The sequence below is a fragment of the Lolium perenne genome, chromosome 5 (assembly GCF_019359855.2).
Source record: "Lolium perenne isolate Kyuss_39 chromosome 5, Kyuss_2.0, whole genome shotgun sequence".
Classification (NCBI taxonomy): Eukaryota; Viridiplantae; Streptophyta; class Magnoliopsida; order Poales; family Poaceae; genus Lolium; species Lolium perenne.
In genome coordinates this window covers 232,145,854-232,164,991 of record NC_067248.2, presented here as the reverse complement: position 1 = coordinate 232,164,991, position 19,138 = coordinate 232,145,854, and the positions used below count along the sequence as shown (strand labels likewise).

The following is a 19,138-nucleotide window of genomic DNA, read 5'->3' as shown; positions in this document are numbered from 1 at the left end:
CCAACCGACACACGTTTCCATGGCATCACACCAGAGAAGCCAAGTTACCCACTGGGGAGGATCAATCTCGACGTTCAGTTTGGGACCCGAGAAAATTACAGGATAGAAAGGTTGGAATTCGAAGTTGTAGATTTTCCGTCGCAGTATCACGCTTTGTTGGGATGACCAGCATATGCCAGATTTATGGCGGTACCACATTACACGTACCTGCTTTGGAGGTTACCTGGACCTAAGGGACCAATCACAGTCAAAGGAAGCTTTGCGCTGGCCGATAAATGTGACAAAGATTTTCATCGACTATCAGAAACTTTCGGGATGCAGGCAGAGTACGCAGCGTCAAGTCTCACGACTGATTATGATGTGCTGCCAGATGTAGGGAGGCCCAACAAGGAATCAACTTTCAATACCGCTAAAGATTCTAAGGAAGTGCAGATCCACCCGACAGATCCGAAGAAAACGACGTCGATCGCAACAAACATGGACCTCGCATAGGAAAGCATGCTCGTCGAGTTCCTCCGTGAGCACTGGAAAATCTTCGCACGGTGTCCAGCTGACATGCCAGGAGTACCCAGGGAACTTGCCGAGCATCACCTAAACTTGGATCCAATAGCGAGACCAATCAAACAACCTTTGCGGCGTTTTTCGGAACCAAACCGCAAAGCTATGCTGTCGGAGATTGATCGACTGAGAGAAGCTGGTTTCATCAAGGAGCTGCATACAGAGGCCACGTGGGTCGCAAACCCAGTGTTGGTCCCGAAGAAAAACACTAAAGTCCTTCGCATGTGTGTCGACTTTACGTGTCTCAACAAACATTGTCCAAAGGATCACTTTCCCCTCCCGAGGATCGATCAAATTATCGATTCCACGGCAGGATGTGAACGTCTTTCCTTCCTGGATGCTTATTCTGGTTATAACCAGATCAGATTGAAAGAAGAGGACGAGGTCAAAACAGTGTTCATCACACCTTACGGCGTGTTTTGCTATAGAACAATGCCTTTTTGTCTGAAAAACGCGGGAGCAACATATCAGCGGATGATGCAGAAATGCTTAGCAACACAGATTGGGAAAAACGTACAAGTATACATCGATGATGTCGCCATAACATCAAAAAAGGGGGCAACATTAATCGAGGACTTGAAGGAAACTTTCGACAACCTCAACAAATTTTGTCTCAAGTTGAATCCGACCAAGTGTTCTTTCGGCGTCCCTGCAGGAGAACTTCTCGGGTTCCTAGTCTCAGCAAGAGGGATCGAAGCTAATCCCAAAAAAATCCAAGCTATCGTAACAATGAGGAAGCCAACAAAGTTGAAAGAAATATAGCAGTTAACTGGGCGAGTCGCAGCTTTAAGCAGATTCGTCGCCAGGCTGGGAGAAAAGGCGTTACCGTTCTACGCTCTAATTAAGCAAGGAGATAAGTTCCAGTGGAACGAAGAGGCAGATAGGGCTTTCGAGGATCTTAAACGCGCAATCTCGACACCCCCAATCTTGGTGGCGCCAAAAGAGAAGGAACCCCTCTTGCTATACATTGCGGCTACACCTCAGGTAGTTAGCACGGCGCTAGTTGTCGAAAGAGAAGAAGAAGGAAAACTCCATGGAGTGCAGAGGCCAGTATATTTCATTAGTGAAGTACTATCGCCTTCAAAGCAGAGGTACCCGCAGTATCAAAAACTAGCATATGGAGTATTCACAACCGCAAGAAAATTGCGGCACTATTTTTCGGCGCATCCGATAATAGTGGTCAATGAGGCGCCTTTATCCAATATACTCAACAATCCAGAAGCTACATGTCGTGTCTCCCTTTGGGGAATAGAACTTTCTCCTCGGGACATCACGTATGAAAAAAGAAAGGCAATAAAGTCACAAATTCTACCAGACTTCATCGCAGAGTGGATGGAGTTGCAAAACACAGGACCTCCGGATTTATCGAGAACCTGGACTATGAACTTTGACGGGTCCAAAAGGTTAGAAGGAGCTGGAGCAGGCGTGATACTCATATCACCTGAAGGCGACAAGTTGAAATATGTCTTACGGATGACGTTCCCAAATGCATCTAACAATGAGGCAGAATATGAAGCTCTTATACACGGGATGAAGATGACGAAAGCCTGCGGCGCAACTCGATTAAAAATATTTGGCTACTCACAATTGGTGGCTCAGCAAGTCATGAACCAGTGTGATGCAGTCAATGATAGCATGGTGGCGTACAAGGAAATGTATAACGAGCTGGAGAAGCTGTTTGATGGATGCGAAGTAAACCACATCAGCAGGTTGAGTAATGATGAAGCCGACGTTCTTACAAACATCGGGTCACAGTGCCTCGCAATCCCTCCAGGCGTGTTCTGGGAGGAGATAACAGAGAGATCCACAAAGCCGAGGAAATCAACAAAGAAGGAGAAGAACGATAAACCCTCGGGGGCTGCGAAAGAAACATTAGAAGAAGAAGAAGAGGAACATGATTTAGTACTAATGGTGCAAATCCCATGGATGCAGGCGTACATATCATACATCCTAAGGAAAACAATACCCGATGATCCAGTTGAAGCAAGGCGAGTTATTAGACGATCCAAAGCTTTCACGGTAGTTAAAGGGGAGTTGTACAAACGAAGTATTTCGGGTGTGTTACAAAGGTGTGTCACAGCCGAAGAAGGAAGGATAATTCTGAAGGACGTGCACGAAGGAGTATGTGGGCATCACGCAAGCAGTCGAGCTATTGCAGCCAAGGTTTTTCGAGCTGGATTTTACTGGTTGACAGCAATTGAGGACGCAAAAGAGATAGTGCGCACTTGCGACGCGTGCTAGAGATTTGCCGCAAAACCGCACTCTCCGGCAGCATAATTGATGCATATACCCTTATCTTGGCCCTTTTCTCAGTGGGGTCTCGATATGGTGGGAAAGTTACACAAAGCTTCGCCAGGAGGATACGAGTATATGCTCGTTGCGGTCGATAAATTTACCAAGTGGATAGAAGCGAAGCCGATAAATTCACCGGATGCAGCGTCAGCAATAAAATTCGTGAAGAGCATTGTTTTTCGGTTTGGATTACCTCATAGCATCGTCACGAACAACGGCAGTAACTTCACATCCAAGGAATTCAAGGCGTCCTGTGCAGAGCTAGGCATCAAATTGCACTTCGCGTCAGTTGCGCATCCTCAAACCAATGGCCAAGTCGAGAAAGCCAATGGTATCATCTGCAATGGTATCAAGAAACGCTTGTTAGGGCCATTGGAAAAAGCTCGACATACTTGGCCAGAGGAGCTGCCGAGTGTGTTATGGAGCATCCGAACAACACCAAATACAGCGACACAGGAGACTCCGTTCTTCCTGGTCCATGGAGCAGAGGCAGTACTGCCGATAGAAATAGAGCACGACTCTCCTAGAGTCGCGGAGTACAATGAAGAAGTCTCCAGGAAAGCATTGGAAGACGACGTCGACGCACTCGACGAAGCTCGAGACGAAGTATTGTCAAGGGTAACTAAATATCAGCAGGACCTGAAAAACTACCACAGTCGACGTTTGCGACCAAGATCCTTTCAGGCTGGAGACCTAGTTTTGCGACTCAATCAAGAGCATACTGAAAAACTCGAGTCGCCATGGCTTGGCCCTTACGTCGTCACAGAAGTCATCGAAGGAGGAGCGTACAGGATCAAGGACAAGAAGACAGGGAATCCCGAGAAGAACCCCTGGAACGTGGCACAGCTAAGGCGTTTTTACGCTTAGTGTCGAAAGATAGTCCTCCTTGTAAAAATACAATGTACTGAAACGCCCGCGAGTTTTCAGACGCACTCTTTTCCTTTTTCGGGGCACCGAGTGGGGCCGGGAAAGGTTTTTAATGAGGCGGGCTCGCGGTGCTGCAATATAATAAAGATAGTGGAAATATATATCTTTTCTTCGACATGCTCAGGGGCTTACGCCTCGAAGTTACAATATAGATGAATTTAACTGATAAAATTATCTCGCCTTGGTACTGAATACCTCGCCAGATAAAACGAAGTTACAAAATAGCAATCAAAGACAAAACACTCGGGGGCTAGTACCCGCAAATATAGTATAAAAATTTGGTTGCTTTGGTTTAATACCTCGCATACACAATAAAGGGGTTTACCACGGAAACACTCGGGGGCTTGAGGAGGAAAAATAGAAATATCTACTAACTTTACAATATAGAATATGTGTACAACATACAAGACGCAATTCCTGAGAAAACTCGACAGGACTAGAAGGAATGTCAATGACGGCTCAGTATATTATCTATGGTCATCCGTCCAGTATTTGAAGTACGAGTACTATGTTCAGCATAGCTACCCCTTACGAAAAACTCAGCATCCATCCGAAGAAGTTCATCCATCATATCTTCGGCAACAGGGGTCACATGATCCTCAAGCTTGCTAACATCCCTTTTTCTTTTTGCCATCTTGGCTAAACACTTGGTAACAATCTGGCTCATGTCAAATTTGGGATAGCAGATTTTGATCATCATCATAGCAAACCTGGCACCGGCAGAAAGTTGAGCTCGCACGAAGTGATGGATACGAGGAGAATCTTGAAATTTCTCCAACAAACCAAGAAGAGTATCGGGCGCCTCGTTCCGAGGAAATAGCGTCTTGTAAACCAGGGTCAATGTTCTGGCGCAAAAATCAAGGAAATCGCGAACCTGCAGGGCGCGGTCTTGAAACCTGACAATTTGTCGGGTACGTTCCGGAGTGGCCCAGAAAAGAGAACCATGGTCAAGAGAAAGGTTAATAAGGAGATTTGTCCTCGTGTTTACCCTTTCGTCTTCAGCAGCAGCGTCGAGAAAGGAACCTATTTGGCGACAGCATAAGAATCTCGAAAAAGAAATAACGGGAAAACAGAAGGAGTCTTGTTTTGCAAAAGCATACCTGACATATCCGCACTGGCTTCATTCATCAAATCAAGCACAAAATTTTCTCGAGTGGTCGCTTTTTCAGCTTCAGAAACAGCGGTTTCTTTGGCAGCTATGGCATCTCGAGCCTGTTGAAGTGCAATTTTCTCCCTTTCGGATGATTTTCGAGATTGCTCCATCATCATAAGTGATTGTTTCTTCAAAGACTGGAGCTGTTGGCGAAGTTCTTATAAATCCTCTGTTAAATCTTTACTCGATGAATCTTCAAAACGCTCGACAGCCACAGGTTTCTTCTTCCAACAGGACGCAGGAAAAGCATCGGAAGGGGGAGTCCCAGTATAGTTGTCAAAAATCAGCTGAAAAATAAAGATTTCTCGACATCAATCATCAAGCAGAGATAGTTTTCCATTAATTCTTCAAATATATACATAGCCATTACAAAAGAAGGATTCCTAGGGAAACTACGGAAGCAGTTGCCGCCAAATCTAGTAAGGCAACAGCGCCAAAAGAGAGTTAAAACTAGAAGCAAAGGCAAGGTGGTCTACTTGACCTCCGGCTTCGACGAGCTAGGCGCAGGAGCTGGATCGTATCGAATATAGGCAAGGATTTTCTTCGAGTTGGGCTTGGCAGCCTTAATCAGCGCCTGCCACTTCTTCGTCTCCATTTCTTCCGTGCCGCCAACTTTGGCCCAGTCGACGTCCTGCTGGCTATCAGCAACCAAGGCAATTGTACCTTCAATGCCAACTTTTAACCCCTCTTGGCGAAGTTGCAGTCCAAGGTTTTCTTGAGAACTGAAGCACTTGGCGAGAGCAACAAAAGTCGCGGGTACTTCCTTGTTCTTGAAAAAGTATGGAAAAAGCCGCGACAGCCCAACCTTCGCTTCAGTAAGGCCATCGCGGGCCTCATCACAATGAATTTCAAGAAGAGAAAGTGCGTCAAGGAGTTGGTCACCTTCGGCACCTTCTAGCTCATATTCTTGACCGGTTCTCCCTGAACAAAGTGAAAAAGAGTTGGCCAAATGAAAAAGGGAAAAAACACGACACAAGGAAACAGCAAGGATCTGAGCGCTTACTAATAAAACGTCGACATTGCGACTCCAGGCGAGTAAGGATTTCCTGTTCACGCGCAGATTGTTGAGTTATGTTTTCACTCAGAGAAGTTTCCGCGTCGTGAAGTCTTTTTCGGAGTTCTCCGACAGTGGCGGCATCCTCCTTAGCCTTCTTGGCATCCTCTTCAGCTTTCTTGCGAGCCTTTTCGCTTTGCTCTAACTTAGTAGCAAGAGCGTTGGCACGCTTGTTGGCTTCCGCAAGATCTCCTGGCAAAATGCACGTCAGTCAGATATCACGACAAAAATAATGGTACACATGCAACAGAGGAGGAGAATAAAAGAAATACCTTCCAGCTTTTTGGTATGGTCACGGTACACAACGAATTGAGTACGAAGACGAATAAATTCCTTCATTAAAGGCTGAAGAGATGACCAAGGGAGAAAGAAAGTCCATATAGCCAGTATAAAATCGACAACATTTAGCAAAACACAAAGGGGAGATAGAAGCATTAAAAGGCTCGGAACTTACATCATCCAATGAAGGTGTCGAAGAATTACCAGGGAACTGGATAGGTTCCTTGGATGGCTCGACCCTCGCTCTCTTTGGGGAAGAAGCTCGGGGGCTTTCAGCTGGCGGTGGCTGTTCGATGTCTTGTTGGGGAGGCGAAGTTTCGTCCCCATCAGGTCGAGATTCAGAAACAACTAAAGTACGGGACGTGCTCGTTCGAGCAGTCGCATCAATAGGTGTATCTTCATCTTCCTCGCCACTACAAAAATAAAGCGACAAGATAAGAAACATAGGAGAGCATTATTAAAAATAAACAAGTATAGCGCATAAATACTTACGAGCTGATAAGAGCAGCCTCGTAAGGGTCAAAGGTTTTCTTTCCAGCATCAAGTGCAGGTCCTTTGCCACGTGCATCACCGGCTTCGGAGGTGCCGGAATCAACAACGTCGTCCATTTTTCTCTTATTCTTCGGGGAAGCAGCTGGGAGAGAAGAGCGTGTTGATTCGGTGGCCTCAGTTTCAATCTCTTTTTCAGAGGATGCCACGGATTTTCGAGAACCCGCGACATCACTCTCAAGGCGAGAAGTACCTTGGTTGTCGTCGGTGACAACGGCCCGTTCTTCGATATCTCCACCTTCAGGAAGGGGAGGAAGAGGTGATGAAGTGTCATGGTTCTGCACAAAATAGAAATATGTCGACATAGATTCATATCAGTAATAGCAGTCCAAAAACTAGCAGTACCAAAGGGGGAAAAGAAGGAGTCCGTAAATAAACATATGACAAAGATATATCACCTGAGGGAGTGCGTTGGTGGCGCTGAATGGCGTCACGCGGCAAGTTGAAGGAATGGTGTCTTTCTTGTTCAACGACGAGATTTTTCGGACAAGTTTCTCTAAGTCCTTGACCGATAAATCTGTCGACAAGCGATCTACATCTTTGTTGCCAGCATACATCCAAAGGGGATTTTTTCGGGCTTGCAGAGGCTGCACCCTGATCCTAAGGAAGTACGCCGTGATTTGGACACCCGACAATTCTTGTCCTCGGGTGTTTTGGAGCTGATGGATGCGTGTCATCAAGGCCTCTGTCGCCGTTTTTTCTTCGTCGGTAGCCTCTGCATCCCAGGAACGACGGCGACAAATTTTCTCGGTACCATCAAAAGGAGGGATGTTATCTTCAACAGAGCCATGATTCTCCTCATGAATGTACAACCACTTTTTGCGCCACCCTTGTACTGAGTCAGGGAATTTGACATCAAAGTACTCAACGTCGGGGCGGACGCAGATAACAATGCCACCAATGTTATAAGAAACATTGGCAGAGCCATTACGGCGACAGAAGAAAATGCGTTTCCATAGAGTCCAGTTAGGCTGGACTCCAAGGAAAGCTTCGCAAAGCGTGATGGAGATGGAGATATGGAGGATGGAATTGGGAGTAAGGTGGTGAAGTTGCAGTCCATACATGAAAAGCAACCCCCGTAAGAAATTGTGGATGAGGGCAGAAAGACCGCGGATGAGATGATCGACAAAACTAACCCGGTACTCCATTGGAGGGGTTGGATAACTTTCTTCGCTGGGGAAGCGAAGCGCGTCCTGCTTCTTGCTGATCCCCAGTTTCTTCAGGAGGTTGATGTCTTGTGAGGAGATTTTGGATCTCTCCCACTCTGTGTTCGCCAGATCTTCAGTCGCCATCTTCGATTCAGGCGTGCTGTGCCTGGTGAGTCTGCGCGGAGGCATCAACAATGGCGCCGGAGTAAGGTGCGAGTATGGTTGAGCTCAAGAGCTTTGCGGCGCAAGGGACGATTTTTGACAGAGGAGAGCGGAGGAGCGGCGCGAGCGAAAGGACTAGAGGAGGAAGACGACGCCCTTATATAGAGGTGCGGTGAACCGTCACGCCGTTGGATTGAAAGGTTGCGCCACAGATGGTGTACACGTGGACAAGGGGTAAACGGTAATTTCATATAGATGAGAAAGTGCAACAACTACAGTACGTGCGCCAGGAAAAGTGGAGGACGTGTGTCCCCCACTTGCGCGACGTGTCAAACTGGTGCGAAATTTAGGTCCACAAGCCAGAGAGAGAGAGGCTCTCGTGATTTCCCGATATATTGGTCGTGGCTGTCATCAGCAGTGATGTCACCTTGGTAAAAGAAAATCTCGGCTATGAAGCTTTGCAAGAACGGTGACAGCATAAGATTGTTTCGAGAGCTTTTGAACAAATACAAGTTTTTGCCCAAATGCTCGGGGGCTATTTTGGAGAAAATGAAAAAGTTGAGTAAGTCAAAATAGAAATGGCGAGAGTCTATGATCAAATACAAGTATTTGCTCATAGCCTTGGGGGCTACTCCCATCGGGAGCGCTGTTCGCGCACCCGATAAATTTGAAAAATTATGCGACAGGACAAAAATATAGCGACATAAGGTGTGGAGCCTACACTCAAGCACAAGTTCTTGACTGTAGCCTCGGGGGTTACTCCCATCGGGAACGCTGTTCGCGTGCCCGATGAAATTATAAAAAAAAGAGAGAAAAAAGAAAAAGAAAGAGGAAGTGAGTATATTTCGAGTTATACAAATAACTCTGCATATACTCCCATCGGGAGAGCAATATAAGTCATCCGTTGACTCAATAAAATGTGCTATTCCAACAGCCGAATAAGCACTCGACAATATATTCTCAGAGCGCCAAAGTTGCGAATAAATCTCTGAATGCCGCAAAAATTTGCGAAGGTAAGACCCCAGATCCGTTCTGTGCGGCGTGGCGCCGTCTCGACGTCGCTTGTTACTATTTTCCGTATCAACAGATACGAAGAAATATCCTAACGGACGCGTTAGGTACCCGATAAAATATGACTGGGACTCGACATAATGGTAAGACCTTAAGCGGCACCTGTCGAAGTTTACACCAGTATCCCGAGATCATGTCTAGGGACGTGATCTTGAAGTAGGTTTTTGCGGATTGCCACTAGAGCAGTTAACTAGTACCTGATCCATCAGATGAACTAGCCCCAATTACCATTATCCCTGTACAATATAGAAATTCGTATGCAAAGATATATGGTAAAGCTTAGAGCTATTGAGAAAATATAAAGGTGGAGATTTTCCCTGACTCTGCGATTCAAGCAAAATCTCGGGGGCTACTGACATAGGCATACCCAATGGGCCTGCCGAAGGTGGTACCCGGGGTTTACTGAAGGCCCACGACCCGAAGAATAAGAAGATTCAGAAGCCCGAGATACTATTAAGGAAGGCTAGAGTTGTAATAGGAGTCATCGTTTGTAATCTTGCGGGACGGGTCAGAAACCCTCCCGGACTCTGTAAACTTGTGTATCACGAATCCCTCGGCTCTGCCTCCTATATAAGGGGGAGTCGAGGGACAAAGAAAGAATCAATTGACTGTCTCACAAACCCTAGTTTTTACATCGTCGAGTACTTTTCGGCTGAAACCTTCGAGATCTACTTGCCCTCTACATCCAACGAAACCCTAGTCTGCTACTTGTAGGCATTGACAAGTTAATACCTTGTCAGAGGGGCCGGGCACCAGAGAGGAGGGAGGAGGATAGGAGAGGAGCTCGATCATAGGCGCATAATGGCGAGGTATAGCTAGCAGCAACGCCGACGGAACATGTTTGGAGGAGGTGTGGCGGGCAGAGTTGAGAAGAGAAGAAGGTCGATGCGGACCTTCTTCTGAGAGAGAGGGAGGAATAAGAGAGGTGGATAAGGGATATGTGGATGAAGGGAAGTTGGGGTAGGTGGCCATTTCAAAATTACGACTAGCCCACCACATCTTGGCCCGCCACACTTAAGTTCTTTCCTTCCGAACTTTTTTTGAGGGAATCTAAAACCGTAGAAAACTATATTTTCCCTTTTGAATTTGAAGATTCTAAAAAAATTGGTAAACAGCCCTAGGTAGTTAAAATCGGATGTAACATTTTTTATAGATACTTCGTCATCCGACGTCGCATGCAAAAATCCAGATGCGTTTTACCGAAACATGACGTGTTTTTTGAATATATGTCGAAATTCATGTTTGTAAGTTTTCCTAACAGCTAGGTCATGTACTTTAAATTTTGAAGTTTCTATCATTTTCTTTGACACCACATCTACCTCTGGCGCACCAAGATGTGGTGCGCCAATAGTAAGTGTGGCAACCCCAGCCAATCCGTCCTAGACATACTTGTGGTACACCACTTCAAATAGTGTGCCACTGCCAAGTTGCTACTAGTGGCGCACTAGTTTGTGGTGCTCCACTGTTATATAGGAGTAGCGCACCACAAACCAAGTGCGCCACTGGTACCAAACCCACCGATAGGTGTTTTCCTATTAGTGGGTAGAGGTTGAAACATCTCCTCAAGCCGAAATGAAGCCATGTCGAGGAGCCCAGAGCGCGAGTGTAATTGCTTAGTCCACTCCTCCAAATAAGACCGTTGTGAAATATCCGTCGAGGCCAAAGAGTCAGCAGGAGCAGAAACAACCAACACCCAAGAAACTCGATGAAACGCGTTGGAAATGAGCAAGGTTTCAAACTGGCTCTAGCGAGGAGTTGGAGGTTGATAATGCTTCGATTTCTCCTTAGAAATTCTTTCTATATGATTTTTGTTGTACTATCTTCAGGAGGAAAATTTTCATCCATCCAAACCCCTTGTTACAATTCCATTGTCTTTTGTGTGATTCAAATCCTTACGAAGAAAATTATTGTAGGTTTTAAATTCTGTAGGACAAGACATGATACTCCAAGTTTGCGTTTTTCCTATTCCCATGTTTTGAGAATCCTGCGAATCAAAGATGCCCAAGGCCATTTTGATCCCATTTTTGTCAACAAGAAAAGGTGGCACGATAATAGCAAACAATGGGTTTAAAATTTTAATCCGGTGATATCTGAATTGCATTAATACATAAGTCAAGAGAGAAAGTGGTGTTGTTAAGAAATGGAAGAAATACCACAAACCTTCACTACCATGGACTTTCCAAGTTCTGTTTTTTCTAGAGTTTGTGAACCTTTTTAAACTAGTTTGTTAATCATGGGACTTGACTGGCCGAGATGCTGCTGCTAGGGGGAGAAGAACAGGTCGTCTAGGTACCGCTATAGTATAAAAACTACCCAACCGCTGGGAATATAGTACAGAGATTAGGTGTCTCCTCTGGATTACACAATGTCTAATCAAATCGTGTCTACGTCTTCTCGGTTACGAACTTGCATGGGAAAGGACGGGCCACATCTGATTGATTAATCGCCACTCCTCCGCTCAATCATTTCGGCAGGCAGGAAGGAGGAATCATGGCCTTCAGATAAATAAACAAATAAAATGGTGGGTTCCAATTCATTTCATGACTTAAAAAATTGGATTGTGCTTACCGACTTGCGGTAGGGCAAGAGAACATTTCTGCTTCAACGAGACTTTTGTACCGGAGTTAGTATTTTAGTAGTGTCGCTAATCTGGCAATTGGGCACAATAATAAAGAAGACATGAGCTGGTAGTTCTTCTGGTATATGCTCTCGCTTAACCGTGTCGCTACTGCTGGTTTAGTGGTGGTTGGATCTCAACTAACAGCTAAAGGGTGGGTTGGTGCCCTGCTGGATCAGCGTATGGTAAGGCATTTTATCTTCTTCTTTTCTCCCAAAGGAATAAAGGGAACACATGAATATACTAATAAGCAGAATTGTTAGTGAAACCAACATGTTTTGTAATGTTTAGACTGAGTGCAAATTTTGTAATGTTTAGACTGAGTGCAAATTTCGTGCTCGTTCCCCCATATTTAGCTCAAGTTCAAACAAAATACAAGGGGACACACAAACTTTACACTCAAACAGAGCCTTCCTGTGTCATTTAAAGTTTGAACAAAATTTCTGAATCAAATTCAAATAGATGAACTAGTGGCCAACAAATAAGTACACCCACATTAGTCCTCCACTTCTCTACTAATCAAATCAAAGAAGCCCTCTTTTCAAGTCCTGGGTTGGAAACGGCTGCTTCTTATGCCACGTGTGCTTCGTCTTGGCCCCAAATTTGCATGAATTGTTAGGCCGAAAAGCCAACAGCAAGCTACTGTCATAGTTACACGTTATTCCTACGTTGAAAGAGTTGGAAACCCCAGATCAAGACTTGCAGTGCACGGGGCTGTACATTGCCGAAACAATAGAGTACAACTTGACTACGCACGAAACCGAGGCAAGGATCCCTGCAAACTACTCCACTCCATGACCTACCCTAACCTAGTTTAACATGCTCTGTCAGAAATGCTTGCCCATGACTTAAATCAAGCGTCATGGAGCTCGCCACTGTGCCAATTAGAGGATGGATGCAAAGAGACCAACCGTGTATGGTAAAAAAAATTCAGCAAGTGTAGTAAGCATGTGTGGTGCAGCAAATGGAGCTCAAATCCAATCATAGTCACACAAGGTTCATAACCAACCATGTCAAAACTAAGCTTAAAAAATGTAAGATGAGTAAGAAAAGGCAGGCAAAAGGTGGCAGCCTTAATCTTTCCACGGATGATAAACAAAGACACTCCACTCATTAATATCAGAACAGCTGTACTTAGAGCAATAGAGCATAATCATTATCGATAGCGAGATGATTAACAGTGTCGAATCCCTGAGGCAAACACAAACGAGATCAGAATTGCTGGTGCAGGATATTAGGTCTACTACAGGCGAATCCATCCAAAAATTACTACTGTTCGGAACATTTCACTCATCCTCCTGGCTGCGGAGCCTGGCAAGCTTGTTGGTGACAACGATGTCAAGCTGAGCAGCACGCTCAACTATCGACTTGCGCTTCTGTGTGGACACGTTATGTGCGATTTCAGCACAGTACGTCCTGTCCGTGGAAAGAGACTGGTATCAGGAAAACAGTACTAGAATGGGCACTGAACTTTCTTTTTTAGAACAAGGGATGGGCAGTGAACACTGAACATTGAAGATAACTGCAAACAAACAGCTTGGCGAGTTTCACAATACATACCTGTTGTGCATCATAAGCAGCTCCAGCTCAGAGACATTGTGCACCACAAACTTCTTGAACTTGTTGGGCAGGAAGTGCCTTGTCTTCTTGTCAGAACCATACCCAATATTGGGCATCAAGGTAACTCCCTTGAACTTCCTCCTGACACGAGAATCGATACCCTTTGGCCTGCGCCAGCTTGGCTACACACAAGAGTAGTACAGGTGAATCAGTTAACATGATGGATAGTAGCTTCAGCAACTATAGCAAGACAAGTTTGGAACGGAAAACAAAACACAAACGTGCAAGCATTCGGTATATTATTACTACCAAGATGACAAAAGTATTCATAACAAAGAAGAAAACTGTCGAGGTGTGTAGATAATCAACTGTACTGAATCTTTATGGTGGTTATTACATAAGCACGCAACCATTGCAAACGAACAACTGAATAAGACTTTTTGACTAAGCAACCAGGATTAGCACAAACTGGCAGATAGCATATGTTGCATAGTCCACTCCAAGTTCAGCAAAAGAGGTTGTCTAAATACATATATTGTCACCAGATGGGTGAAACAGACAGGATCTGACAATACATAATAGCACATGACTACAGGGTATCTGACTTTGCTATTCATAAATATTGCATGAGTGTCGTGCATTCGAGGATAAACCGATAAAATCTTAGCAAGGATGAGCGAGATGCTTCTAGCGAACACTGGTCTAACAAGCTTCCATTGTATTTCATTTCATATCACACTAAATGCAACAGGCACGTCTAACCATATTCACAACGCTACGTGCAACATACGCAACAAACTCGCAAGAGCAAACACCACGCAGCTTAAAGGAAATTTCTTGTACTCCCTCCATCCATATAAGGATGTCCAAATTTGTCAAAATTTGGATGTACCTAGACACTATAAAAGGACATCACGAACTTTTCAAAATTTGAATGTATCTAGAGAATATTTAGTGTATGGATACATCCAAATTTAGACAAAATTAAGACATCCTTTCGTGGACGCAGGAAGTATCACATTCACAGAATCACGGCGCACCATACTAATCTGTGGAGTGACGTCTACACGACCCTGAGTGACCATGTTACAGTTCATCGAACAAGAAAACCACCTGAACACCAACCACCAGACTATCTCTGTAACCCCAGTTATTTGGACAGCACTGGCAAATTAACGCGACCTCTAAACCAGGTCACGCATCGATCGCGAGCAGCGGAGGCCGGGCCGAATACCTCATGAACAACAAACCTAAGGGCAAGTCCATTCGATGAATCCGTCTAAAAAATGTCGCGGTTCTGGAGGTGGGGAGCGAGCGAGCTACCTTGAGGCCGATGTAGCGGTCGCTGTGCGCCCTCTTGAAGTGCTTGACCCGCTTCTTCACTATCTTCGTCGTCAGCAGCGGCACCGCCATCTGCACAGCACGGCGGAGACCAGCAGAAGGGGGGAGGGTGTCAGTTATTCGGTCCAGACGAGAGCAATGGATTCGATGACATATGAAAGGAAATCACACAGCGGCGGATCGGAGGATGTACCTTGCAAGGCGAGCGGCTAGCGGCGGCGGCGGCGGCGGAGCTGAGGAGAGTGAGAGGGAATCTTGGTGGTGGGCACCGAGAGAAGAGATAAACCCTAGACGCTGGGCTCGGTCCTGCGCTCTCAGCGATCATGGGCCGCACGAACAAGGCCGAGACGCGTGGAATGGATCTGCCGCACATGGGCCCATTCTTCTGGGCCTATTCTCCTTTCCCTCACCTGGCCCAATGTTGAATGCATATCTTCACGTCAGTTTGTTTTACGGGTATCTTCAGCAAAACTCCGCTAAAAACCCCTCAATTCAGCTAATTATATGACTCAGTTAAGAGGTACATAAATAAATTCTCTAATTCGTTGCATCCTTTGTGCATCGTAGTGTAAATCAAATCAACATGACTATCTGAACTTGGATCCATTCATCAACAAAGGCAAATGCAACAGTAGATAACAAACATAACAGTATAGATTGGAGAATTGTTCAGGAAAGGCGAGAGTTTCACAGGATACCAAAAGTCACTTGATCTATTCGTTTATGACAACTAGACTCCTCTGTTTGATAATGGTAAGAGAAAGCTCCTGTCTCTACTCAGTTCACAGTGTTTGCCCTACTCGAGTAAGAATCCGACACACTGAAAACTATGATTTGCTTGATCCGCGCTGCGCCTGGCTGTCTAAAGCTCACTGCCAACATCCTCGTCCGATTTGCTGGATGGCTCACCATTGACGGAAACGAGCTCTGTATCGAATATGAGAGTTGCTCCACCTGCTCGCAGGAAAGAAAGGCTCAGATCAGAAATATGAGACACAGAAAAGAGGCCTGACTAGTGAAAGAGAGCCTAAAGTTAATTCCCTGTGATAATTCTGGGGAAAAGGCTACCACAATAGTAAACACTAGACACCAGTCCAACAGCAAACTCGAAAGAAAAGAAGTGTAAAATGGCATACCCGGAATGGTAGGAGGCGATCCCGACTCCCCATAGCCGAGCTTTGAAGGGATCTTCAGCTTCCGCTTCTCACCAACGCACATGCCCAAAATACCCTGATCCCATCCTACAGAGCGAAGTATGGAAATTCAGGCATAGAACTGAACCACAAATGAAGGAACTAGTTACAGACAGGCAATTACCTTTGATCACTTGACCAGTGCCCAATTCGAATTCAATTGGGTCACCCCTCTCATAGCTCGAATCAAAGACTGTTCCATCAGTAAGTTTTCCCTGGTGACAGAAAAAATATGATTCAGAAGAAAAACTCGTGTCAGAAACGAATTTCTATATCATCTAGCGTTAAAAATACTTTAGAAAAACATATGGGGTGATAAGAATCTCTAGTGTACATTCTAGCTATCTTCACCATGGATCAAATGATGATGTAACACCCTCAAAGAAAATTCACGGTTTTTCTACTAAAACAAACCAAACTATCACACATACTGCAGTTGGCAAAAATCTTAGGAGTACTGAAGGAAAAAAGTTTTTATAATGGAATTAATGACTAACTTAAAGCATGCAAGTTACTGAATTCCACAATACAGTTATCAAATTCCACAAACAAAAAGAATCTAAGTCATCACTACTCAGGATAAATTTTCAAGGCTTATCCATTGGAAGAAGAAATAACATGACAGGTTGCGCAGCAGAATATCAAACTTACACGGTAGTGAACTTTAACTCTGTCACCTTTGTGAGCTGAAATGCTGCAGGACACTGGCTTGAACTGAAAATTGCAACATGTGCATAATATCAATACAAGAGTCTCATAAAATCAATAACTGAATTCTGTAAATGAAGGTAGCATGTGCTATTATCTATGCTCAATGGCAGTTCAGCTTGAAATTCAATATCATCATTGTAAACTGTTTGTTTTGTTAAGAGAAATTGTTTTCTTCAAAGTATCTGGATTATAACAATGTATGTTTAGGATCAGTATTGCACCAAATTCTAGATAATGTTTTTCACAATAAGGCTTTGTTAATACTTTTAGGCAACTGGCTTCAGCTTATTCCGGTACCATATTCAGTTTTTGGGCGAAAGACGGAAGTGTTTACTCACTATACTGATTATTTTAGGTTATCAGCCTATCAGGTCCCTGAAAACTTGAAATGTTAAGTGGCTATGTAGTAAAGTAAAATGATCAACTATGTATCAAATCGACAATGTAAACCTAGTCCTTTAAGACACAATACAAATAGCCCTGCAACGATATTAATTAGATAATGCGCTTTGTGGTAATAAAGTTCACACTGGAATCAGAATTACACACACCAAAAATGTATCATGTCAACTCCTTTAGAACCCTTTGCAAATCAGGATCAGTATGTGTTCTCGGAGAAAAACGTACTGTTACCCTGCAGATACTGTTATCTGTCGCCCAGTTCCCCAATCAATTCCACAAGGATATCTCAATTTTACAGCACAACTTTCTTTCTCAAATACGAAATCAGTTGACTAGCTGGGCAGGCAGCCGCGAGTCCCACAAACATCACTCTCCCAAAAACTTGTTTTTTTCAAAAAATTCGTACCATCCAGAACGTTACCAAAATGATATAGTATGACACAACCCGCGCCAACTATACCGCAGATCTAATGAAACCCATGACCGTGTTCCACCCATCTGGCGTCAATCAAAATTGAACCGAGCCGAGGCAGGATACGGGCCGCAAACATACAATTCTGGACGAGCACAGGCAAAATCCATTACTGGAACAAGAGCCAAGAGCCCAAGGACATGTACCTTCACGCCGATCTGGAGCTCCGACACGTCGGCGGCCTTCTTGGCGGAGGCTGCAAGGAAGGGTGCCAGATCGGATCAGAGAGCTGCGTACGGGTGGGAGTCCCTTGGATCGAGGCTACGGCGGGCGTACTTACCGACGAGTAGCAGCGCGGCGGCGACGACGAGGACGCAGAGAAGAAGCTGCGGCTTCGCCATGGATGCAGCTGGGGGTTTGTTCGGGGGAGAGGATTTTGGCCGACCTTGTCTCTCAGGGCCTGGGAGTGTTTATAGACGAGAGAAGTCTAATTTACCCCCTAAACTCATCTCAAAGTTCAGATTATAAATCTCAACTTTATTTTAGTTCAATCTTCAACCCTAAATTTTATAAATCGTTCGAAATTGGACATTCTGCCATTTTTTAACATGTTTTGAGCCGGTTTTTCTCGACACTTAGCGGATTTTCTTCCTATATAATGTGCCAACTCATCAACGTACAACATACACAGTACACGAAAAACCAACTTAATACAATGCAAGGGGTGATTATGAACTATTTTTAAAATTTAGGGTTGAAAGTTGAACCAAAATAAAGTTGAGGGTTGTAAGCTGAACTTTGAGACAAGTTTAGTGGGTAAATTGGATTTTTCTCTTTATACAGCAGCGGAGTGCGGCCTATTTGAGATGGGTTGATTTTTGGGATTTTGGGCTGCCCTAAAAAAATGACCTAACATAGGGCTTTCCCGTTCAAAAAAACGCTAAAATGGAGCTTTTGTGTAAAAAAAAACTATGTATTTTTTTGAAGGGGAAATGACACTTTATTGAACTAAAATAATGTTCATGGTACAAAGACTGTCAAGAGGCTAAAGCAGCCAAACCTAACGTCCAAAACTTACGGATCATGCCAAATTTCCGATGTGCTTCCCTATTTAAATATCTACTTTTAAGTATGAAAGAAATCTCTAGCAGCCGCCTCTCTTCTTCTATTTCAGCAAACACGTTGTTGTAGCTACCCGCGAACGGTTGTCTCATATGGTTCACTACCACAAGGCAATCCGTTTCAATAAGCCACCGAAGTTGGAGATCTTCTGTCAACGTTGGTGCCTCCCGACATGCCATGGCTTCCAAAATCGTTGGGTCATAGATACCTGGAATGTGAGTGTTGACGCACCAAGATAAGCACCCTCCTCACTTTTGCAGATCGCCACCACCGAGGCCTCGACGCTCGTCTTCACCACAACGATATCGACATTGATCTTCATACATCCATCTTGGGGGGAATCCATTTAGGTAACCATTACATCCTCAACTTTTCCTTTGATCCTTTCAGGCTTGCGATAGAGAGATCCTGAAATTAGTTTTGGATAAATAGGTGAGTTGAAAGAGGGCTCTAAAATTCCTCATAGTGGATAATATTCCTTCTTGCGTACCAAATGGACCAAAGGGCCACAACCACCCTTGCAAATTTGTCACGAGATAGTGATTATAAAGAGCTACTGCTTCGCTGATGGTTCTTCATTCATACAC

General features: G+C 44.6%; 2 protein-coding genes across 2 annotated transcripts; both read right to left on the bottom strand.

Annotated features, from left to right (window-relative positions):
* Nucleotides 1-12,944: 12,944 nt before the first annotated feature.
* Nucleotides 12,945-15,099, bottom strand: LOC127302231 (large ribosomal subunit protein eL32z). Its single transcript, XM_051332648.1, has 4 exons — nucleotides 14,905-15,099; nucleotides 14,694-14,783; nucleotides 13,371-13,552; nucleotides 12,945-13,226 (listed from the first exon to the last, which is right to left on the bottom strand). The coding sequence occupies exons 1-4, from the start codon at nucleotides 15,082-15,084 to the stop codon at nucleotides 13,097-13,099; spliced, it is 582 nt and encodes a 193-aa protein (XP_051188608.1). The 5' UTR covers nucleotides 15,085-15,099; the 3' UTR covers nucleotides 12,945-13,096.
* A 248-nt stretch (nucleotides 15,100-15,347) lies between these two features.
* On the bottom strand, nucleotides 15,348-17,915 carry LOC127302232 (peptidyl-prolyl cis-trans isomerase FKBP15-1). Its single transcript, XM_051332649.2, has 6 exons — nucleotides 17,770-17,915; nucleotides 17,636-17,685; nucleotides 16,556-16,618; nucleotides 16,029-16,119; nucleotides 15,848-15,952; nucleotides 15,348-15,665 (listed from the first exon to the last, which is right to left on the bottom strand). The coding sequence occupies exons 1-6, from the start codon at nucleotides 17,828-17,830 to the stop codon at nucleotides 15,574-15,576; spliced, it is 462 nt and encodes a 153-aa protein (XP_051188609.1). The 5' UTR covers nucleotides 17,831-17,915; the 3' UTR covers nucleotides 15,348-15,573.
* Between the last annotated feature and the right edge of the window lie 1,223 nt (nucleotides 17,916-19,138).